The sequence below is a fragment of the Struthio camelus genome, chromosome 1 (assembly GCF_040807025.1).
Source record: "Struthio camelus isolate bStrCam1 chromosome 1, bStrCam1.hap1, whole genome shotgun sequence".
Taxonomy (NCBI): domain Eukaryota; kingdom Metazoa; phylum Chordata; class Aves; order Struthioniformes; family Struthionidae; genus Struthio; species Struthio camelus.
The window spans coordinates 204081410-204106619 of NC_090942.1; the positions used below are offsets into that span (position 1 = coordinate 204081410).

General features: G+C 35.9%; 1 protein-coding gene across 13 annotated transcripts in view; it reads right to left on the reverse strand.

Annotated features, from left to right (window-relative positions):
• The window catches only part of ZMYM2 (zinc finger MYM-type containing 2), a 91321-nt gene that overhangs the window by 50935 nt on the left and 15176 nt on the right, over nucleotides 1–25210 (reverse strand). For 6 of the 13 annotated variants that reach the window (XM_068930283.1, XM_009686596.2, XM_068930281.1 and 3 more), the window contains 6 exons: nucleotides 19629–19748; nucleotides 17992–18493; nucleotides 17634–17727; nucleotides 11218–11503; nucleotides 6678–6843; nucleotides 5607–5819 (listed from right to left, as the gene is read on the reverse strand). In XM_068930283.1, coding sequence (XP_068786384.1) covers nucleotides 5607–5819; nucleotides 6678–6843; nucleotides 11218–11503; nucleotides 17634–17727; nucleotides 17992–18483 — 1251 coding nt within the window. In that variant the 5' untranslated portion in view covers nucleotides 18484–18493; nucleotides 19629–19748. Of the gene's footprint in view, nucleotides 1–5606; nucleotides 5820–6677; nucleotides 6844–11217; nucleotides 11504–17633; nucleotides 18494–19628; nucleotides 19749–25210 lie in introns of all 13 variants that reach the window. The other 7 variants (XM_068930282.1, XM_009686592.2, XM_068930278.1 and 4 more) reach the window with 3 other exon arrangements.

Below are 25210 nucleotides of genomic sequence, written 5' to 3' on the forward strand. Positions count from 1 at the left end.
CACTCAGGTGCCAAAGGAAGCATATTATATAGTCTTTATTGGAGAGTAGCCAATTCTACAGTTGAAGACGGACATTTGAAGCAGAAGTGGCAAAATAAACAGTTCCAGAACAGATGCAAATACAAGACAGAAAGAAAGAAAAGGCACAAGAATAAGATATTCGCATCAAGAAACTGGAGAAGCAAGGAGCATCAAGAGGCCTCCAAAAAGGAGGGCAGAAGGGAGTAAGAGAACTGACTGTTGCTTGGGTTGACAGAAATTTCTGTAATTTAACCATGGGAAGTAGGGAAAAGGACATCTAGCTATCTCCATTTGCAGAAGTGTACATAGTATCAGATCTTAGTATATATTATCAGAGAGTACTTAGCATAACACTAAGTATTACCTGAAGCGAGACAGAAGCAGCTTACTATATGACAAAGTTATTAATAAGAATATTAAACCATAGTTTTAACTTGCTAAAATCACAGAAGTGGCTGCCTCTTTGAAAGTGACCATAAATCAGGAATGAATAAATAAAATAAAAACATCAGTATTTTTAATATTTTAACTTAAAAGGGCTGTTCAACTTCAACCTTCACATTTAATGTTTGAAGGCACCCAGTACGATTTTTCATTATCAAACAGTATTTACTCTTGAGAGAGAGACCTGGAACCAAGAGTTTACAAAGCAGGAAGCAGTAGATTTTGCAGCTAATTGTAGTATCCAAAAAAAAAAAAAAAAAAAAAAACAACCACACACACACACACTGTGGGGGGGGGGACAGATCTGTCTTATAGCACAGAAAATTCTTGCTTGAGAATTTAAAGAAAAGAACAAACACTGCATGGCACAAGTCAAAGCTGAAAAACCTAGACACCTCCACTCAATTCCTATCTCACACGGCATTCTAGAAATCCATTATAACACAGCATTCCATGAGATTCAATCCAGTAGAGGCTAATAAATTTTGCCAGACAAAATATAAACTCTATATAAATAATAAATCACAATAATGTACGTATTAGTTTTGCATACAAGGAAGGCTTCTAAATCCCTGCACACAAAATAAAGTGGATGAAAAGAGTTGTAGGAAGGGTTTCACATCAGAAATTGTTTGGTGAGGATCAGATTTTAAACAAAAGCTATTTATTTCCCCACATTGTTTGTCTGCAGGTGAAGAGCTCAAAGGGATGGCAGTAGCCCTGTTAGCTTTGAAGCACATGTATTCCATTCAGTAAGTCCTTACCTAATCAAGGAAGTCAACCAAAATCACTTTTAGTCAGTGCAGAAGGAAAGATTTCACCAGATTAAAAGACATCACAAGCATCCTCTCCAATCAGGAAAATACTAATTTGGCTTGCATTCACCTGGCAGCTTCAGGTGAACTAGTAAGAAGCCTATGGAGAAACAGCTAGGGTTCCTTCCCCTTTGACAGCACACGAAGATCATCATTTTTAATCATCAGCCAAAGCAATTGAATCCAAGCACATATTCTAACAAGAAGAACGCTACTACTGAAGGAAAAGGGAGGGGAAAAAAAAAAAGGAATATTTTAGAAAGGTTAAGCATTAAATATCTAATTCGTGCCAGGATTGAACGTGTTACAGACCGACTGGGCTAGTAAGCAAAGCAGTTAAAGACGGTCTCTATGAAGTCAGCCACAAACAAAATTCAGCCTTATCTTAGTTAAACAGCCGAAAATTAGTCAGTATGGCCGGCAGAACAAGCCGAATCACAGTATTCATTCGCTCCTTAAAACAACTTGTCAGGCCTGTACCAAAACTGAGCAGAGGAGGACACAACCAACAGTTCTGTAACTTCATTCAGAAGGAAGCTGGCTAGTTTGCTGGACACAGAAAATATACAGTAGCACCAGAAGGGGACCAATATATGCATGTGTTTTTTGGCTAAATGTCTTTAATGGTAGGCGTACATGGGGTCTATCTCAATCTGTTGCAAAGATACTAATTAAAGAAAAAAATCATAACTTTTAAAGTGGGTAAGTTCTCATTTTAATTATACGGAATATATGCTCAATAAGTAATAAAATATTGTAACATTTACAAAATTACATAGGCACAATCCAACAGCCTTTTTGTTATATGCTATCTCATTCTCTTCTAGGGTAGTTATTTTTTTCTTTAGCATCACTCTATGTCCTTCTTGCCCCTTCTAGATGTGAAGAGTAGGAATCTCAGTGTAACAGGTAAAGAATTTAGGATCTAGAAGAGGTGGTCTTACTCAGGTTTAAAAAAAATTGCTTCCAGTAAGAATTTTGTTTGGTACTGTTTTGACATTTTACCTAAATCGTGTTTGGGACTTTGTTTCTGCAGGAGGTTTTTTATTGTTAGCACTTCAAAATAAAACAAAAATAAAAAGTTTGCACTTTTTGTCTCTATGAATGGCTGTGTTGCTATCAAGAAACTAACATACTTTTGCACAGAATCACAGTGATCTTTGTTAGGCTGTATCTATTTCACTTTTTGTTTTTTCAGTTTTCTCCTACTACTTTTAATTCATAGCTTTTTCATGTTAAGGAAACCTAAGTTCTGTAGTTACATCAGTTGTAGGTAAGAAAGGACAGCCATCACCTCTTGGGTACGCAAAATAGGACAGAATATTCAGGATCACTTCAGTCTCACAGTTTTAAGTAAGTTTTAAAAATTGGGTTTGAGAACTTAAGTGCATCCATCACTTTGAAAGATGACGTAGGCACTTCTGGAAGAAAGAAAAAAAGGAAAAAAAAAGAAAAAAAAAGAAAGAAAAAGATCTACTCCGTATCCCAGGAACAATGCTGTTTCTGATTTCCCTGCCTCCCACCAACACAGTCTAAAGCGCAGGAAAAAAACCCTTTACAAATGATGAAATATTTGCCCTGAGTGGCCATTCCAAGAACTACAGTATTTTTATTATTATGCACGATTTTAATTTTTCATTTCAGGAAGAAAAAAAATGTCCATGATAAGTTATGAAAGTTAATAGTTCAAATCAGTGTAATATTTATTCAAAAAAATAAGGATGAAGTATATATAGATAGGTACAAGTAGTAAAAATCAGTTTTCATTTATTACTACTACAAACGTATAGCATATTGATAGGTGGATAACATTTACAATATATTATAAACTACTAAATACAAAGCTCAGAGTAAGACCTATTTATTGTACAATTGCTTGTGAGAAAACATTTGCTAAAACTGTTATATGACAAGATATTTGGCTGTACAACACAATGTTGTAATCAAATGATACATCAATTTTTCCTATATTATTGATTCTAATGAGTTTATTTCAGTATGCAAAAGAAGCTCTCCCATATTCGCTCCTTCACTGTTTTTCCTTTAAAGTGAGATCCAAATTTAAAAAAAGAAAATTCCAAGGAAACACTGTTACTACTGAATAAAGCAATCTACAATTTACCAATTGTGGTCCAAAGAGTTCTCAGTGGTGTTTCCAAAGTCAAAATCCTGTTTATAACAGAAGTCCTTGAATCCATTCAGTTCAAAAACCTCCTAAGCAGGGCTACATGTCTGTACTTAACAGTTTGAGCATTACTTGTTTACAAACAAAAAAAATAGAAAGCATTTTCCAAAGTATATTCAACATTATTGCAAATGCAAGTTCAAACCTAAACAAATCATGCTAGACAACTAGTTATTCTGAAATAATTGTGCCCTGAGCAACTTTTACACCTACAACAACATACACGCACATTAAAAAAAAAAAAAAAACCACCACCTATTTTTATAGTTTGAGTTTCTCCTAATATTAAGGAACAACAACAACAAAAAAAATCCCAAACCCCACACCAGGAATATGTGAAAACTATCAGCTAAGAATTACATTTAGTCACCAATCCAAGCTAAACGCACATAAGCACTCAAGTTAAGCTTCTCACAGCCCGTTAGTTCCCCAGAACCAAGTATTTTCACAAAGACATTAAGAACTTGTTTGAATAAAGCCTGCTGTCAGGAGTGGCTGCACCAGTACAATGTGTATCACAATTTCCTCACAATACCCACCACTGCTTGTGAAGATTCCTGGTACTGCATACCGCTCCCCAAATCAGACTAACGCATACAACTTGCTACCCACTCCCATCTCATTCTCAAATACACATCTAAACACAACATACAAAAATATCTGGACAAATAGAGTACAGTCTGTAATGAACGTGTAAGTACAGATTTATCATTCAACCTCTCAAAATTCCACGTGCATTTCATAATTCCATAGGCAGTGCATGTTATATTGGTTGTGTGGGAATGTCTCAAGTTCAAAGTTAATCTCATGTCTTTTTGTTTCTTCGAGAGACAACATTCAACGTTTCTTCAAGTCTTTCCATGGCTTCTGGGCATGCCTATGTTTTTAGTATCTCGGAAACCTATCCTGTCCCTTTTGGTTTAGCTGTGACAAAAGAACAATGCTTATGTTATGCTTTCAGTTGCGCTATTTACATAGCTATTTACATGTTTCCAGATTTGCTCTTCGCACACTGCATACACACAAGAACAGCCATCCCCAAAAGTAGCAGAACTGAATATCCAAAGAGAAAATACAAACATAGATGATGCAACATTACGGAACTTTTAACATTCAACACCAGGCTCCCTTTCTTTTGGGTCATTGGTTTCTTAAAATCCGACAGAGATGAAGAAAGACCCCAGAGCAGCGTACAGAACTAGCACCACTCACATATTAAAGCTTGACCTTCAAGAGCAAGTACGGAAATTCTTTCCAAGTAAAACAATCATTTCGCAACACTATCCCTAGATACTCAATCCTGTATGTACCAGGCTACCATGAAATAGGATAAAAAAAAACAAACAAAAAAATCCATAAAATCCTCAAATTCCATACCCTCCCCCAAAATATTTAATGTTTTGGAACCATCCTATTACACCATAAATCGTGTGATTAACATTTGAACCTTCCAACTAGTATTAGAAATGCTTCAGCTAATCTCGCTCTATAGTATGTAAAAGACCACCACTCAGTATCAGAATTCTTGATTTGGAATTATTTTTAACAGCAAATATTTGTTTAGCTTAATAGGCTTGAGAATAAATAAAAACCAAACCAAGTAAAGAAAGATGAAAACACGCATAGCGATGAAGGTAATACACAATCTTGGAATCTTATGTTGCACAGTGAAGGAGATTCGACATAGTACAGGTACATAGCCAATGTGCAATCAGTACTCTCACAGCTCCCACCTGTAAGTGCTGCGTATTTTTGAATGTTTCAACTGCATACAAGCAGGCTTTTGTATCTGTAATAATATCACTTATGGACTAGAAAATTTACATGTCAAGCTTGCTAGTAACATACTATTAAATTATGCTCTCATAAGAAAGAAGTAGAAATTATTAATAGAATTATTAATTTCAATGAATTTTGCTTAATAAATAGGTATTGCTATTACTGTAACATCAAAAAAAAGTCAGTTGTAGAAAGAAGGTTCATTCCACCTGATTTGCACTGACTTGCATTAATTTCATTTTTAGAAGTCTGTGTTACTAAAGACTTCTAACAAAGAGTAAAACCATGCTATGAAGAACAGGACAAATTTAAGCAGTAGGAACGTTTATTTTATCTTAATTCATAGGCTAAGAAATAATTACCTGTTTGTATTCGCCAACGCAGTTCTGACAGCAGAATCTTTTCTGCTGACCATCAATAGTAAGAATATTGTTTCCAGCTCCTTTACTGGGCAAATACTCCCCACAGTGCTCACAGCAATTCATTATTAAACCATTCGCCATCCTGTATCTATTGAAGCAGTGGTCACTGCACAGCTTGTGTGTCATATTTTTAAAGCTAACTTCATGACGAATCTAAAAAATAAAGAAAGTATTTCATCACCACACAAGCACAAAGTTACTGCTTAAAACTATCAGACAAATCAAGTCTCATGCTCAAGCATAATTAAAAACCAGATTTCACTAGCTCACTCCACAATTTAGTGACAGAGATGCTTGAAACAACTATGAAATATAAACATTGATGTTTCTGTTGTCTCCAGATTTCTGGGCAAAATCTTGGGCCTGTTTGTTCTTGAAGCCTAGAAGCAAAGGTCACAGAGAAGGATATAGCAATAGTCTATTAGAATAGAAGGTCAACTTATATAATTTTTGTCAAAAATTCAATTTGCAGGCTGACAACACGGCATATGAAGATTGGTCAGACACACACGCATTCAAGGTTGTATAAAGGAATAACCTGAAGTATGGTGGGCCCAACAATGACATTCAGTGTAAATACCTCAATGAGAATTTATCATTTAATTAAGTATATTTTACATATATCTCTAAATTTATTTGAATAATCTTTCAAAATATGTCATATAGTAAACCAATTTTCAACAGCAATTCTTGCATGCAGCAGATCTATCTGTATTATAATTGCAGCTTTCAGTGCCTAACAGAATCATTAAAAGTAGGTACAAAATATTAACATGAGGCACTCTGTTTCTTAAAGTTCCAACAGAGAAGGCAACAAGAATAATTTTAACCTTTTTGAATTCTTTCCTACTTCAGTCATTCTTAATAAAGATTAAACCTGTCTCGTTGCATATGAAAATATGAAAGCATTTGAAAAAGTCTCCTTATGTTCAGCTCTCTTATTTAGAATATTTAAGTTACTACTATTATTGTTGGGGCGGGACGGAGGGGAAAAAATAAAGTCAACCAGACCTCAGTCAGTTTACCACAGATAGTGCATCTTGATTTATTCAAAACTCCTTTTGAGGGATTCTGTTTATCTTCATAGAAAGATAAACATGATGTACTGCAGAACTCCTGGAAAGACTCGCTTGAATCAACTTGAGCAACAATGGTACCTTTCATTGTTGTTATATCTCTGAAAGACAAAACAAAAATACTCTACAGTGTGCATGTATGTGTATATATATATGTATATGTATATATACACACACACACACATATATATATATATCAAATCACAATATTTTCCATCTCCAAGACTCGTCCTTCTTAATGCTTACATTTCAAACTGATTTTGGATGTGTGCTATTTTAAGTCCTATGTCAAACACCAATTTTGATAACATTTTTACAACTAATATTTACAACTAATATTAAATAAAGTACACTGTATTTTCAGCTTAACAACTTATTTTGTTGTTTTAATAGAGCTTCTTTTTTTTCTCCACATTTACATTATTCCAGAACCAAGTATCTTTTCTAATACACCATTAAGTACCAAATGTGGCAAACTCAATCTTATACAAAAAAGTCACTGAAATTAAACTAGCTTTTTTTATAGCTTTACACAAAAACGATACTTAGTCAACTTTCATATTAAAAAAGTTAGAACTATAATAAAATACAAATAAAGGCAATTTCTTGCTTATGAGAACTCCACCACTGCAGCACTAATTTCAGGACAGGATGAAGGGAAGACAGAAGGTATTGGAATTCTTATAAATATAACTAAGATTAAAACTCTACCACAGACTTGCCTAATACAAGTTTTATCAAAAAAAAAAAAAGTTTTAACAGTACCATTACTTTCAAGTTCCAAATAACTTGTAATAACAGTTCTTGCAGCTTTCCATGAAACTGCAACAACTTAATCCGTTAAACCAGATAAGTAACTGGCAACAAAATTAATCTGAGACAGGACCCTCTCCTAACTAAACTGAATCACACTGTTTTTCACTGAAGTTAATTCTAGTCTTCCCTGATCTTCGATTGCGTGCCACACATCTTGCAAACTTAGCCAAGTATCCGTGCAATGCTTCTCACTCTACCTTTGTTATTTAATCAGGTCTTCCAAATGCGTAAGGCCATCACACTGGTAGTTTCACTCCTAGTGCCAAACTACCATTCCTGATTTGCATAAAATATTTGTGAAAATGGTTTTAAAGCTACTCAGTTTCAGCTGTAGTTAAGTGCTTTTTTGGGGGGGGGGGGGGGAGTAAAAACATAGGATATTGGTTTGCACTGTCTGAGGTGGAAAGATTCATGAAAAATTTTCAATGTGAACATATATAATGCTTCAAGTCCTATTAAGGTCACACTGCAGTGACTATCAAGAAGTTGTGCCCATTAGTATCACAGACTGGTGTAACATGTAATCAGTTAGCAGACTTACTCGTTAGTATAGCTTAGGAGTTTTCCTGATAAATGTTGTTACTTAGCAAGAACTCCCCTTATCTTCACAAGAATAAAGTGACCTAAAAGCGAGAGTTACTATAGCTGAAACTGGAGCGACAGACTAAGAAATCTGCATCTTCTGGAGACAAAGTACAGAAATAGGCTATACTACATTAAACTGGACTATTCATACACATACCATAAGTTATAAGCAGTAAGAAGAAGAAATAAGACACTCTCTTTGCCTTCTGAGCAAAAAACCTCTTTATTATTCACATACTAGAAATGCCGTTAGTCAGAATAAAGAAAAAATTGATTGGGCAGGTCTGGATCTCTACTGACATCCTGTTGGAAAAGCCATGCCCCAGACATTTGTACCTAGAAGGCGTAAAACTAGGATGAATGGAAAATACTGGCAATGTACAGCTACTGGAAAAATGCTGTGTGCTTCCCTAGACAGTCTCCCTTGAAAGTGACCTGCACTACCCCTGCATATTAACACTTTTCAGAAGCCTGCCTTCCATCAAAGGAAAGTCAGTAAATTTTAGCAAGAGAAAGACAGAAAGGATCTGGGGTGGAGCGAGGAGTCTTATCACTTCTGCTTTGCAAAACAGAGGGGAGAGGCTCCTGCCCTGAGGAGCCTACAGCTTCCAGCTGAATTCCACAAGGACTCACAAACACAAAATTAACTTTCAGGAAAGCACATGAGTGATTTCAAACCTAAGTCAAAAAGTAACAGAGTCAGGAAAAAATGAGTTTTATAAACACTAAGAAGAAAGCCAAACATCCTTTACACTCTCCTCCTTAATACCATTCCTACACTATTATCTAGCTACAAAGGTTTTATTTCAGAAGAATACTACTTTGAAAATTAGCTTGATTAAATTTATGTAAAATTTATGGATTTACGCATAAAGTTACAAAATTAAAACACAATCTAGTATTGACTTTTTACACGTCAAAAAAACCACACATCTACATTCAAAGATAAATCTGAGCATTATCTCTGAAAAAAATTTCACCTATGACATAACTACCGTCATCTATCCAACCTACATTCAAGACCTCACAGATTTTTTTCAGCTTGCACTGAACTGACATCTGATGAATGTTGCATCTGCATCAGTAGGAAAAGAACACAGAGGAAAATACAGAGTATCTGGTTTGCTACCACAGGTAGCAAAAATTTAGCAATATAGTAAAAAGAGGTTGAGAAAATTGGGCTTCATAAGGAAACCATGTAATGAGGCCCAATTTCATCCTATTCTGTGTTCCATTTAACTGTGATTTAATGATAGCAACTGAATACTAGTAGAAAGAGTTCAAAACCCAACATATCCTCAAAAATTGTCTGAAGGTAACTTCATAGAGGTTAAAAAATAGAAAATACATTATTTTCCCATCATCCAAAAATCGAGCATTTTCATGTAGGGCAACGTCACACTTCTCAGTGAATTGTAAGAGGATATGTATCTCCAAAGAATCAGCTGCAAGAATTAGCCAATTAACAGAATTAGCTACAAGTTTTCCTTATTCCATTCAGAGATAAAAAGATTAGATTTAAATAATCTTTGGACCTGGTATAGCTGGCTGAATATGAGAGGTCAACAAACTACTACTTAGAAAAGGGTGCATACATGAGAACAAACTAAGGAAAACTTATAGAGTGTTTTTAACTAGCTTTGTAGAGGTAAGGGTTGAAAGAATTTGAGCTATGTATTTAATTTAAAAAAAAGATAAAACTTGTTAAGTCTACTAGCTTTTCAGTGTACCAAGAATGTGAATTTGCAGGATATCAATACTTTCTAAAGTTTCATTTTACTGACTCTTTAAAAAGAAAAAAAAAAAAAAAAAGAGACACAGATCCATAGCTTACATCTGAATACAAGCCATTCATCCACCTCACTGCATACTGAAGTTTAACTGAAATTTGTAATTACGCAAAAAATCTAAGAAAATACCCTCCAACACATACATTAACAAAGGCAGTCTTTGCAGTCAGCCTTTTTCAGTTCAGTAAGAATTCATCATTTAATCAATGTCAGTGCAGTGTGTACCCAATTAAAGAGACTTCACTGAAAAAAAATATGAAAAGGTGGAACTGTCTCAGTAATCAGTACACTGAAAAAAAATAGATAGTACAACTATGTTGTAAGCCTAATACTACAAGAGTGCAATTATGGAAGGTTTCTCTTCAGTAATTTTAAGTTTGAGAAATAATGAAAAACTACAAAGCCAAACCTAACTTATGATATAAAGTAAGTCATTTCTAGAGTGCTTGTCACTCCTGTACTGTCCACTTAAGTTATCTTCAACTTCGGAATGGGTTAAAACACTTGCTCAACTTTTCAGTTTCTTTTGCTTTTACTCAACTATTCTCTGCAACCTGTCTTCTACACCAAGCTTTCTACATACAGATGGCAATGGATGCCCGCAGAAGCGGAAACTACAAAAAAACACCCTCAAATACCTCCCCACATTTCTCCTCAATATTGTTAAAAGTTTTGTTTCCCGCCCCCCTCCCCCCCCCCTTTTTTTTTAAGGTATTCTTATATTTGCAACAGGCCACACTTGAGGAAAATCTGTTTTCTGCTCATCACTTCTAACTATGGTGCAAGTCCAAAGCTTCTCCTCTCCCAAGCTGCCAACACTGGAAGAGTTCCCATACTTCTTTGAGCCTCCTTCAAATGTGGATTTCTCCTCCTTTTTTTTAGATCTCTTGATTTTTATATCTTCCTGCATCAGAACGAACGCTTTCTACGCATCACAAGGTCCACGTTTTTTGCTGGAGGACTTTAGATATCTAAAGAATGTATCCTGGCATATGAAACTGACTAAGACACCCTGTCTGAAAAAAATAGCAATTTTTTTGTGTATCGTCTTTCACAGACGCAATCTGCCATACTACTCTGAACTCAAAAGCTGATGTTTTATTTTGTTGTAGCATACACTGCGAATTCAACATTTCCAAACAACAGTGAAGTGACAGTATATGAAGCATTTGTCTAGTTAGGTTTTATAATGATCATTAATAGAGCACTGCTCGTAATCGCATGAGATTTTCAAGTTACTTCTGGGTTTAGCTGTTAATACGGAATAAAATAAAAAACCCTTACTTTTTGCACATAACACAAAGTTTCTTTGGAGTAGGTTTGTGTGAGAACGATGAGAGGCAGGTAGTGGAACAGAAAAGGTGAGCTGATCCTTTTCGCTGATATGCGGTCTGTCCCTTCTGTAAAGGCTTTTTGCAGTTTGCACATGTGACTTTAACCTGTTTAGAAGGCTGCTGCTGGGCAGAAGGCTGGAAAATCTGTTTAGGAAGTGATGCTACTGGTGACAAAGAATCCACACCTGGTTGCTTCTGATTCCTAGGAAACGAAGCTGACTGGGATATCCAGGAATCTTAAAGATAAAAACCAAAATACATAAAGTTAAGTGAACAGACATTTACATATGCACGAAAACAGGAAAATACGCACAGATGCACTGTCGTAGAAGAGTTATTTGCTGGAACTGACAATTAACAGAGGAAAGCATTACTTATAAAGTTTAGGTTTAAAACACTCTCCACGGTCACAGAAAGCTTCAGAGCGTGAACAAGTCTCAAGATGGCCCCGTTCTGTATCTAGAGGCAAGTTTTACAGACCTTAATGGACTCGCAGTGTCTGTAAACTGGCAGCTGTACCTCCAGACAAATAAAACTGCAATTGACAACTGCAGTTGAAAAGAGAGAGAGAAAACGTGGAATGTCTAAACTGAGTTTTCAGAGAAATAAGCTTTCCATACTTATGTTTAAAAACATGAAAACTTAGATTGTCATTAGTTATCTTGCTCTGAAGTAAGCTTTAACAAGCAACTGAAAAAGTAAGCATGTGATAAATCCTGGAGTCAGAGTTCCCATAACAGTTGCTTAGCCTACCTTCCAGCCAGATAACTGTACTGCAATTAGAGTCAAGTACAGTGGATCAACAAAGCCATGATCTACATCTATGTCAATGGCTCCTGTAAGACTTCCTGTTTTACTCAATAACCCTTTCAACGCAATGGCTATCACTCAGTCTCCAAACTCACAAATTTCTGAGAGTTTTGAAGACCTTAGTTTTCCTCAGCAGAAATCAATGAGCCTAGAAAATTACATTCCATTAAGTTCCGGCAGTACACAAATCCACCTCCCCATGTTCCAGACTCTGGTAGTCTTCTGTCTCTATTCCTGGACAATAGGCTACTACAGAACAAATTCATCTGTGGTCACTCTTTTATAGCGTAACATCTTACGGAGTAGCTTGCATAATAGGAACTTCAAGTAAAGTTTGCTGTCCCACAGAAACGCATCTAAAAATGTCACATGCTATTGTTGAACTACATGCTCAATACCCTGGTTTTATCCAGAATATACAGAGGATATTTTTGCCAGAACTATTAAAATTTAATTTCTAGGCTTTTCTCCAGAATTTAAGCTTTCATTTTAAATAATTATCATCAGAACGTAAAAACTTTGAGCTTTTGAAGGATGCCAAGAACGAGACATTTAAGTAAGGAAAAAAACCAAACCAAACCAACAAGCAAACAAACAACAAAAAAACAACTGAACAGGAGCTTCCCTGCATTACAACAACCATTTATACATATTTTCAGTGGTGTGTCAGCCATTCCAAAAACCGTCACAGCATGGGGATTTATCTTTTAAGACTGCCATTCCAAACACCTGAAACAGTATTTCACTACTAGGTTGGCATTTAACTACATCCTCGTCTACATAAATATTACTCTATTTTGTAAGTACTTGTGCTACCACTTTTCAGGTAGAATGAACACAGAATTTATGATAACTAAACAAAAATACTAAAGCCTCGAATCACTTACTGCAGTAACTCAATATGCTCCTGGAGTGTTATTACAATTACAACAACCACCAAACAAAAGAATTTTAAGTTCTACAGTTCAGGTGGCTACCTACAGATTTCAGCACTTGTCCATAACCTACTCATAATGCATATTACCTGGTCCATAACCATTCATTAAATCATATGAGGAAAGGCTCCCTTCCGATTAGTAAAGTCCTCCTTCCCTAAAGTCCTCCTTCCCTTAAAGGCTTTTATTGAGAACATTATGCAGTACAGTTAAAAAAATCAGTTTAGGAACATAATGTTCCAAGAAGCCTTGATACACCAACAAACAGCGGATATTCCTGTACAAGTGGAAGATCATTTCCCAGTATGACTCTGTAGCTGTCAAGGATGTCCTATTTCTTAAGCATGCAAGACAAATTGGAAAATGACCCATTATAAAGTGTAAGTATAAAGAGAAGAGCTGGGACAAAGACATGAGAAGACTGAAAGGAAGCAAAACAAAACACATTCTCCTTTAAACCTTTAGGCAAGTTTACTTTTTCAGCACTTGAGTCTCCACACAGACAAACTAAGACATGTTACCACAATGCTTGGAGTTAAATTTAACTTGAGTGCCTTCTTCAAACTTTTCTATACTATTGCATCAAATACCTCAGATAGATACATGCATCTCCCAGTAGCACTTTAATACATAAAAATGTTTTGAGATTTTCCTATTTTATGATAGCTGTCAAGAGCGAATGCACTGTATTTCTCCTTTGTCCTGGATAAAGGGTATGCCCAGTAAGATTACATAACACATGCCTGTAATTCTAGTAGCACTCAACTGCCGCTCACCAAAACATCAGTTTCAAACTTCCACCATCACTTCCTAGTGCCTCACTGAGATAATCTCAATATCTGCTTAAAATCTTAAGGCTGCAGACAGCCCTTCCAAATTGATGTTTTGTTGCATTTTTCCTTCCACAAACATACCACAAGAACATCTAAAAATGTATCTTCTTGCTTTTCCTTTTTTGCTTTCACCTTTTCCATTTTCCACCTTCAGACTTCATTTTTATATCATGATTTTGTCACATTTCACTTTCTAACCACATTACCTCCTCCACTTAACATTTTCTGTGAAGAACCCATAAAATGTTTTTCATGTCCTTGAACTGAGAAGGTATGTTACACTACCTTAGTTGATTTGTAATCAGTTTTGCATACTCCACTGTCCTAATGTCTTCCTCCTTCAGATTCCTATCTGCAAGTCTCTCCTTTAATGGTCAAGTTTATGGTACAGCTTTACGTTCGATCTCTTCTTCCTCTAATGGCAGTTTACAATGTCCCTATCCTTTCCCACTCATTCCCGCTCTAAACTCCTATAAAATTATTCCTTCCCCTCAACTGCACCAATACATTCATTTGTGGAGGCATCTCACAGAACAGCTCAATGTGATAATGCCATTTTAAAACCTTAAAGGCACAAGAAACTATATTAGCACAACTCAGATCAGGGAAGAAAGGTTTACGAACTTCTTAGAAGTATGCAGCTCTTGAAACAGAGAGCTACATCTACACTAGTTATCTGGTTCAGACCAGTGCACTTCTCAGCTGTATCTCCAGTTGTCCTACTTACTGCGTGTCGGTTCTGTTCTTGGACAGTTTTGATGCACAAGAACTAGATTCCTTTCAGAGAAACTAAACTTCAGTTCTAGCCCAAAAGCACTTGAAAAGTATTGCAAAGCTTATTAGGGACATTATGTCCCAAACTATGTGCGGGCCACAAGGTTCTCTAGTAGGCACCAAACACCTCCAATATAGCGGATGCGTTTAGCCTAGGTGAACAGGCTAACACTAATCCAAAGGAAATCTTCCAAACCACCTATAATGGGTTTGTGACCACATATAATGGACTCACAACTATATATAATGGAATTCTGATAAGCCTCACCATCAACCATTTTGATCTACTATTTTCCTCAGAAAGGACAGGTGTAATCTTTTCCACTAGGAAAATAAACAAATAAGGAAACTATACCCTAGGTTTGCTTCTTCAACGCTTCAAGTCTTTTTTATTTATATCTGGAAGCAAATATGATGACCAGTTCTTCTCCAAGATGCAAGCAAGAACATCTTTACGTAATGGACTAATCCCAAAAACTGCAAAACTTCTTTTGTAATTTATTATATTTAAGTCCTCATCTAAAGTTTCCACATACAACAAATGCTAACAAGAAGGACTCCTTATCTGTATTCATAGGTTACAACTTTCTTTAAAAGTTTGCTATTGATGTCTTGCATCCCATTTCTGAAAATGGGCAGTGGTTTTCAATCTGTGATCTTTTCATTATACAAAGAAAAGCATGTTTATCATCAGTAGGCTTAAATTAACCAGGTAGGATTCTTCACTTCCATTGAAAATATGTTAGAAATATGGAAATCAGAACAGATGCAACACCAGTGATCCAGAAAATATGAATCTATCCTCAGCAATCAGACAAGAGTTATTCAGACTACGTTAAACATATTTAAGAGAAAATTCTTCCTGATTATATTAGAGAAACTTCTAACAAGTAATGCTAACTTCTACTGACAAGCACACACTGAGTCTCTCTAGAAGAGAAGGAGGCAGCTTCTGAGGGGAAAAAAAACCAACCAAATATGAAATGTCTCTCTTGAAAAGTTGCCTTACATCTTTGCAAGTACAAAATCCTGTAAAAGATCCATACCTACCGTGTTTCAGTTTTTTTTCTTGTGTAAAAGTCATTTCCACTATAGCTGTCTTCCCTTTTTCCTCCTCTTGTTTCTTCTCATGCTCTTGGTCATTTTTCTTGTTCCTCTCTTGCTTGTTCTTTCTCCTTCCCTTTTACCTGTGGCAGCCCCTCCTACTTCCTTTTGAGCCTACTGCTCTTTACTACTTCGCATACAAAGACCACAGGCATAAAAAAGGATCCTATACAAACACATCTCACGTTCACTTGTAAATTTCTTTCTTCTTCGCTTCCAGTGAGTCCCTCTCACTGTGTCCTTAAAAAGACACCCAACCACTGCCCCACGTTCTCTGAGCTCAAACAATTTTGATACCGCTATGGTCCCTGCATATCAGACTTGACACCTCCAAAATTCTGGTGTGTCCCTGTTAATCACACCAAAAATAAAAGTATAGTATTTCAAGAGAAAGCCCATGTTGGTTTTCTTAAGACAAACAAAGGCAATATTTGAAGGTAGCAAATACCATAAGTTCCCATATGTCTGTGATTATTTGTGACCATCTGTAACGACACAATAATCATACCACATCTGAGAGATTAACTATCAACAGTGGGAATGTTATTTTTAAAAGTTTAAATAGGAAGTGAATTTCTAAATTATCTAATGAAGACAATTAGACAATAAACATATCTAAGCTTTCAACTTCACAAGTCAAGCTCTGAAATTAGTTTTAAGATTAAGACAGTTTTAAAAAGCAACATTAATGACTGACTTCTTTTAAAAGAAAGCTTAGATGTATACTGTCATTTCTATAGCACAATAAGAAAGGTAGTAATACTTTTGCAAAAGGACATTCGGTAATATATGACCAAACTGAAGAACTCTATTATTTGTTTGTTGAAAAACAGGTTAAAAAAAAAAAAAAAAAAAACCTATGGGTTTTAATCGGTGTGTTAGCAAGTTAAGAAATTGGGTATTAACACGGGTCTACTGCACCTGGATTTTAACTGTTCTAGATTTTCCTTTTAAAATGATCCTATTCAAGTTGAAGTTAAACCTGTGGCAAAAGTCATAATTTGTTTTCCCCATGTCTAGCCTTATAGGGCAGTAGAATGTCAGTATGCATTAGAACTTCACCTTCATACTGAAAGATTTTAAACTGCGTATGTGAAAGCTTAAATTCTGTAGAACATATTTCCAGAAGACCATTCACAGCTGCCCTATTTTGCCATTAGCGAGACCTGTTTACTTGCTAAACAGGAGACAATTTACTGCTGTTTTCATGCAGATACAGAAATAAAACAGCCAACTCGTAACCTTAATTAATATTGCATAATACAATACATGTTATCACAGGTGACTCTAAATACCAACGTGTATATAACTTACTGCAGGAACATGTGAGTACACAAATAACTTGGAGCTCATCTTGTTAAGCATCGTAAATACTGAGAACTGCTATTATGTAGTGTATTATGTTAGCTAACTACTTGTATGATTTTAAGATCAGACTTTCAAATTCAGTTTGCTGCATACCAGATAAAATTCAGATGACAAGACAATAAAAATTAGCAAAATAATACTTATTTAAATAATTTGTTATACTAGTCAGAACTGCATAATAGTTTTATTAACAGGAAATGCAAAAAAAAGTACAAAAGTTGCATAGATGCTCTAACCTTTATTTGTGTGCATTAAAGGGGTACACTGACGTCATAAAGCAAGCTTTGCTTTTTAGATACATATACTTACATCTTAAGACGTCTGAAGGCATTACAGTTTATCCTACCCAACACACTGTCATTGACTGATCATATTTTATTCCAGAGAGTAACGTACAGTTGTGATGGGGATGAAGGAAACCGAGCTCTTTTCTAATAATTAAAACTAAAAACACTATACAGCATAACTTCTAAAAACATTTTAATCAAATATTCTGTGTTTTCTTTTCAGCTTTTAAGGAAAATTTCAATATTATAACTTACCAGGATTATGATGAGTCACAGATTCTCCATTTTGAAATACATCTCCAGCCACACTCATCCTACCAGGATTGAAAGGTCCTACACCAGTCTTGGTCTGTGAAGTTAAAGATGGGGTGTATGTTTGTATATTAACACCAAAATTACTTGACTGCAGTCCGTTAGATACATCTCCCAAGTTGGAATTCTGCAATGATGTTACATGTGTAATCATTAAGTTCATGTCACGCCCTTCAGCATTTTCTAAATGACCATCACTCACAGAGCTCATAGGACCTGTTTCTAATGTGGTAACATTAGCAATCTGAATTTCAGAGTCTGGTTCTGTGGTTATACCACTATTACCAATTCCTGAATTTACCTTACTTCTTGAAAAACTGGAAGCTGAGAATTCCAGATCGGTGGTTCTGTTTTTACACTCTGGAAGTCTTCGTTCATTAAAACTGGAAGCGTTCTTCTCTTGTCCTTGATTTGTTTCAATATCTTCTTCATCATCAATAATAATAGTTTCACTTATACTCCCCTTTTGAGTATTTAAGTCTTTTGGAGGAGGAAGCATCTTGGAATCATTCCCTTGAAGGTCTTCATTTTTTGATGACGTAAACGCAGTGTTCCTTTGATCTGGTATCAGTGACGTAGAAGTTTGTGGAGCTTGTACAGGTTCAATAAAAACTACATCATCATCATCTTCTATAGGCGAGTTTTGGAATTTATTAGGTCTAGAAACTAAAGAACTGGGTGGACCTCCAAACGTATTTCCTACATTTGCGAGGCCCGTTGCCATGATGGTACTCCCTAGCAGACTAGGGGTATGTTCAGACAATTCTAATCCTCCCAGAGAACCTGTGTCCATTCCAGACCTGCTGTTTAAAGAAAAACACAAGGGGAGGGAGACCAACTTCAGAGTGAGATTTAACTTTCCAATAACAGTTTTTAAAATAACTATAGAATTAACATAGTTTCAGCTTTTACTTGTTTTCTCTTCCTGAGATCATCCAAAGAAAATACTAGTTTTTTTTTTCCTTTCTAACACTACACTAGCAAGAGATATTGCCATTACCAACACTTCCCGCATAACAGCTACATGATTGTTTAGCAAAATACATATACACACAGTGGAAACGGAATTCGTTGGCATTTATTACATGAGTTTGATTTCTCAGTCCCCCTCCCACCCTTTCATATAAAATGATCCTGTAACACTGCTTTTGTTTAACTGCAAAGCAAGAACAAGGTTTAGACAAGCAGATCATTTTGCATATTAATAGTAAATCATTTTGCATATTAATAACCGTGCAGTTCGACTGATTTTCCTCCAGCTCCACATAGTCAGAAGCTCCTTACACAGCCCCAGCATAACTGAGGCACAGAAGCAAGAGCGCTTTGGAACTGCTGCATGCAATGAGAAGAGATCACCACCAAGTAACGGAGGATGCACAGCAACAGCTTGTTTCTAAGTCACTGCAGGAGGCAGCTCATCTGAGGCCCTGATTTTACTACCTCACGTTCCACTGAAGCTTTCAATAACTATCTCCTTTCTCACTTTCAGCATGAGATGCTCCTTCAGGCTCCTTCCCAGTTGTTACTTTGTTCATGGGTTTCTGTATGCTGTTAGTAATTTTACAGTTTGAGGAGCCTGCTGTTTACAACTGTCAATTCTAGCACCAATTTCAAAGTATCAAAAGGCAAGCAGGTTAAATTATTTCTGTATCTGTAATTCCAAATAAGTATACAATCATATATATAATACAAACAATACAGAGAAACACCTCTGTAAAGAACATTTGTACCAGAAAGTTAGTAAATTAAGCCGATATTGATACCAAGAAAAATACAGACATAATCATCATATAATTTGGGTACGTTTTGGAGTATATGCTGATGGGCGATTCCAGCGAGCCTCTGTGCAAAGTTAGAAGCAGCTTTCCGTGTATTTTTATAAATCCTTTTTAAAGAAAAGTGAATAGGAGAAGTAGAAAAATGCTGTTCGTTACTTACCCATGCAGAAATCCACTGCAACCTGTTTACCTTAATAAGTTACTCCAAGACTTTTCCCTCGCCTTTTCTGAGGAATCTGCTCTTGCATCAACTTGCTGCCCTCCACAAAAACACCGTGTTCTGGAACAGGGTTAAAACAAATATTAAATTTCTGAAACACTTTCTTCATCTCTAACCTCTTTGTACTAACTACTTTTATTAAACTTATTTCCTTCTAATTTACGGTTCAGATCTGATTTTTAGCACTGTCATTATACTATATTAGAGAGAATGTCTATCTATACAATTATTACCAAAAGTAAAGCATGAACATTGTTGCTTATTCTAGATTTTCTACTTTGTCAACTCACATTTCCAGAATCCTTTATTTGGTACTATATAGATAGATGGAAAAAAAATATTGTTTGGCAAGAGACAAACATGACTGCAATTAAGTAATCAAATACTAGAATTAAAAAGTATATTTGAAATAAATAAAGGACGTAACTGCTTCAAATTGAGCTGTTGCCAGAAAAGAAGCCTTAGCAGTTATGCTACTTTTCCATTTACCATGTCAGCTTCCCCTATGCTTGTAGCAGATTATACAGTGTTTAAATCAAGACATGGCAAAGGGAAAATTGCAAAACATATATTATAAATCAGGCTTACAATGCAACATAAGCCTTACATTACTGATTTTTTCCAACTTGTATATACTGCACTGAAGTGATACTTAACACAATGAGATTCAGGATTCTCACTCTGACCAGACATCTATAGCTTATGTTAATACATATGCCCATTCACAAGAGACTGAAAACGTTCAAAGTTCAAGCCTATATTTATTCTACAGGTTTTACAACAGTCATTAGGTTTCCCAGACTTAGCAGTGTTTTTACAATGGAGAGTATCAACTCGTGTAGTTATCTACCGCTTGAGGACAGCCGTTAGAATTCCCAGGCAGTAAAGAGGCCCAGAGGAATAAATCTCAAATATTCTTCAAAGCATTTACAACATTATTCAAGCCCTCTTGTCCATTTACTAAGCTTCGGGGGGAAAAAAATAAAAAATCCAAACAGCAAAGCTGTGAACCAGATTAATCCTAAGAGGTGGTACCCTCTCTTCTAATTCCTTCGTATGTTAGCCTTATAGCTAAATGCCATTATATAACAGCATTTGAACAGTAATAAAGGTAACATTCCAGTGAAATGAAATACATTTTCTTACCAAAAAAATTGTATAATCAATGCAGTTCGTTTGCACCTCCCTGGAAATCAGTTGGTTACACTGAAGATTAATTTAATCCAATATTCTTTTACATATCACATTTTTCCCTATGGGGCTGAGTAATTCAAAGCCAGATTTTCCTATATCTCAGCTTTTGCTGAAAAGAATTCCTTTAGTTCATTGATTCTTAAAGTTTCTCAGTTTCATTTCACATATTTTCTTCCACAACAAGCACAAAAGCATCACAAGCATATAAAGCTTTTAATAAACCTTTAAATGTACCTGAACAGACGGGAGCAAAGAGAAAATCAGAATATCCCAAGATTATGCCTCAGTCCTGAATCAGATCTTTGCTATTCCTATTTTTACAGATCCTTAGTAGAAAGACAGACTCGGGTCTTATCTTTGCTACACGTCACATGCGTGTATTGTAATACAGCATAAAATACACCTTTTTGCCTAAACACATTTTCCCCTCTCCCACAGGCTCTCCAAAAGAATTGTTTTAGTGACCTAAACGTATGTCAGTATGACATAAAAATAAGAAAAGCTTATGTGCTTAACTGTTACTGAACACAGTCATAAGTAAAATCTGCATATTTTCCTCATAAATATCATCTCCTACCTCTGTAAGGCTCGGCAATGAAATTTCAGAAACTCACAAAATTGCTTTTTGTAACAGCCTGCAACAGGATGGAGTTAGTTTTCTATGAATGTTTGCATTGATGAAGAATACAAAACTACACAAGGAATGTTGCAGTGAGTATTTTTAAAGTGAAGAACTACCAAAGGAGGAATAATCTACAGAATGAAAATAAGAAATTTGGGGCAGGAAAGTAGGGAAAAAACACTCGCAGCCCGCAATTGCTAACAGTGAGAGATGCTTAATGAAAGAAACATGATTGCTAGACTCCCATAAGATCGACTAGACTGACTGCTAGATGATTTGTTGAGACTTTGAAAAATAAAGGGAAAAAATCAAAAACAACAAGAAATGGTGAGAGTTAGTCTGCAAAGAATGCAAGTGTTAATGCTGCTGCAGAATGAGCTCAATGCTTTGTGGTAACATAGAGGCACCAATTCTATAGCCAGATGGAAACAGAAGCACCACCAACATACAACAGCCCTTCCTGAATCAGGCTTTGTATGTTCTCCTTCTAAATGAGGATACACCATGCATGTATAAAAGTCTTCATGATGAAATAAATCATAATCCCATAGCTACACTCAAGGCTTTTACTGGAAGAAATAAAAGGCAAAATGCAGGGATTTCTCTAGCAGGATGGCAAATACCACAACTTCTAAGGCAGCCAGGCCCTACAAAATGCTTCGTAGGTCAATCTTAACAGAACAGATGAATGGAAAAGAAGTTTTAAATTTATCAGGAACTGGAGATTTGGGAGAGAGTCCTACATAAAGATTAATCAACTCTACCTCTCCACCTTTACCAAAGCTAAAATTGAGTTTAAACGCCTTTATTAAGGAATATTACTAACACCAGCAAGGAAGGTGGCAGAAACATAAGAGCACAGTCATGCTTACACACACTTAGAGCAAAGTCATAAAAATGAAGAGGAATTAAGTGAAATCCAGCTAAAACTACTGCTCCAACTAAGCAGGGCACTTGGAACAGGCATCCAAACTAAGATCAACACACCTGCAATTCAGTCAAAAGCCTAAAAATTAAAAGGGAAAACTTGAAAGACTGGTTTTGGGAGAACACTTAGTAACTAAGATACCTCCAAAACTACACGGATTAATAAAACTGACGGGATAGTGTTATACTACAGTACAAACAATACAGGCACAAGAGTGATTGATTTGCCTGCGTGGAGGAACACCACGTTCTGTTTTAGCAAACCCGGGTCTTCACTAAATTATTTACCTCAACAGGTCCTGCGCTACATTTAAATTCCATATTCAAGAAGAAGTGGCATATCAATGCTATACTCCCAATCGCTTCAACTTGATGATGACAACAAAGGCGTATGGAGGAACAAAACGAGGCTGCAAAGGCTAAACACTAATAACTGAGGACTTCAACCACTATTGTTTAGACTGGGAGAAGAAGGCAGATACAAACAAGCAACGATGGAGGCAATTTCTTACCACGCTGCTGACTTAATTAGCCAGAAGGCTAATACAAAGAAAAAGAACTCTGGATCTTATTTTGAGCCATGCAACACAGTTCAAGATGTAATTATCAAGATAACACTCCAGAAGAGCCCATTTTAACTCAAAGGAGAATGAAAAAAAATAATTCACTACTGCAACATTTGACGTCAAAAAGTAGAACGTAAATGTAACGAAGCCAGTTAAAAGGAAACGAAACGGAGCATCTAGCAAGACAAAAAGCTGCTCAAGAGCACGGAGGCCATTTAAAAACTCACATATGAATTAATTAACCACTCTAAAAAGACCCTAAGGCCACAATAGTTAAATGACTGAGTAAAGATGACTAGGAGGACGGGCTATTGAGCTATGTCAGAACAAAGGCCTGCAACACAACTACCCTTGTACAATAGTAAAATTTTCCTAAAGGAAAGAGTACCCCCTGAAGTCTAAACCACAGCAGAAGACACAGAATACATTCTCTGCATTGATGTGCTGTAAGGAAGAGATAGGGAAAATCACATCAAAGCTCTCTTTCTACGGGTCACGTCGGAACAAAGATACCATACTGAAGTGCCAATAGAAGAGGATTTTAGAACAAATCACCAGGGCCATGTTGGCATTCACTTAAAATTTCTAAAGACAGTCAGTGGTTATATATTTCAGTATCCGTAACCACTTACTTAAACAAGAAGGTGATTAAAAACTGCCCAAATAATTACAGACGACAGTCCTATACCCATTGCTATAGAAATTGATAGAAACTACAGCTAAATAAATACTACAGCAAAATATAAGATATGGGAAAGAACTAAAATGCATTTTGCAATGCAAAACTAACAACTCATGGGGCTATTAGAAAGGTCTTTTGAAAGATTTGCATGCTTGTTGACCAGCACTAATTAAACCTGCATAGAGAAGCCATATTTCCAAAAGGCATTCAACAAGATTGCTCAATGAAGACTGCAGTGGAAATGATCTGTCATAAGACTTGAGAAAGGGTCCTCTTGTGCATTTGTAATTATTTGAAGAGAAAGAAATAAATCATGCCTTGTTTCCTGTTATCACAATAAAGAGAAGTGACCCATAGGGTCCTTAAAGAAAAAGCTACAGGTTAACATATTCTACATAAATCAACTATAAAAAAGGACTACCAAAGTGACAGTTTCTTAATGATATAAAATTATTTGCAGTAGTTGAGAACAGAAACTGACTGGAAAGAACTGCAGAAGGGTATCACAATGCTGAACAATCAGACAGCGTAACGGGTAAAATTCGTTGGCAACAGATGGAAGACAAACAGGGAGAAAAGGTAACTACAAACAGACTTCTGATTTAGAGAAATCACTAAGATCCAGATTGCGATCACTCTGTGAAACCAAATCTACTTAGACATCAATGACCAGAGAGGAGAAACACAACCTCAGGAATTCTTAAAAGAAGAATTAAGAACAATACAGAAAATATCTGTTGCCACATGAAAAAGAAGCTGCTGAACTGTGTGAGGGTTTTTTGGTTTTGTTTGCTTTTTGTGTATTATATGAAAGGAAAAGTCTTCTCTTTGGAAAAGAAAGATGACTGATGAAAGGATGATAAATCTGTAAAAATAAAGAATACAGAACAAACGGAAAGTTATGCCCACTATCTTATAACATACAAGCATAAAGGCAGCCAGTGAAAGTTACATATATTAATCTATTTAATAATCTATTCTGTAGAAAGGCATTTTCTTTTCTTAATTGTGAAAGTGACTGCCACAAAACGCAACAGAGGCCAAAAAATGCAATCAGTTCAAACAGAAATCGGGCAAACTCATGAAAATAAACGCATTATTGACCATTAAAGACAGCAGTCCAAATGCAACTGTACAATCAGAAGTCCTTCAACAGTCAGTTGCTGAAAGCCAAAAGAATACACCTGCAGAAAAATCACACTAGACCTGCCAAGTTCCTACTCCTAGACATCACTGCTGCAAATAGATTACTGGACAGTCTACTAAGATAGTATACCAATTACTGTAACCTAGTAGAGTAATAATAATATGCTTATACACAAAAGAAATGGCGCTAGTCTCATGAATGTTTCACCCACTTACCAAAATCTGAATTTTGGCCTATCCTTGTAAGGCTGACTTTAGTCTGGGGAAAAAAAGGGGGGAGGGGAAATCAATATTTAATCAAAATAATCTCTGAACTCATCTCAAAGTTCTGGGAGGCTCTACTGATCAATTCCTGACCTTGATAGTCCCTTGACCATAACATCCT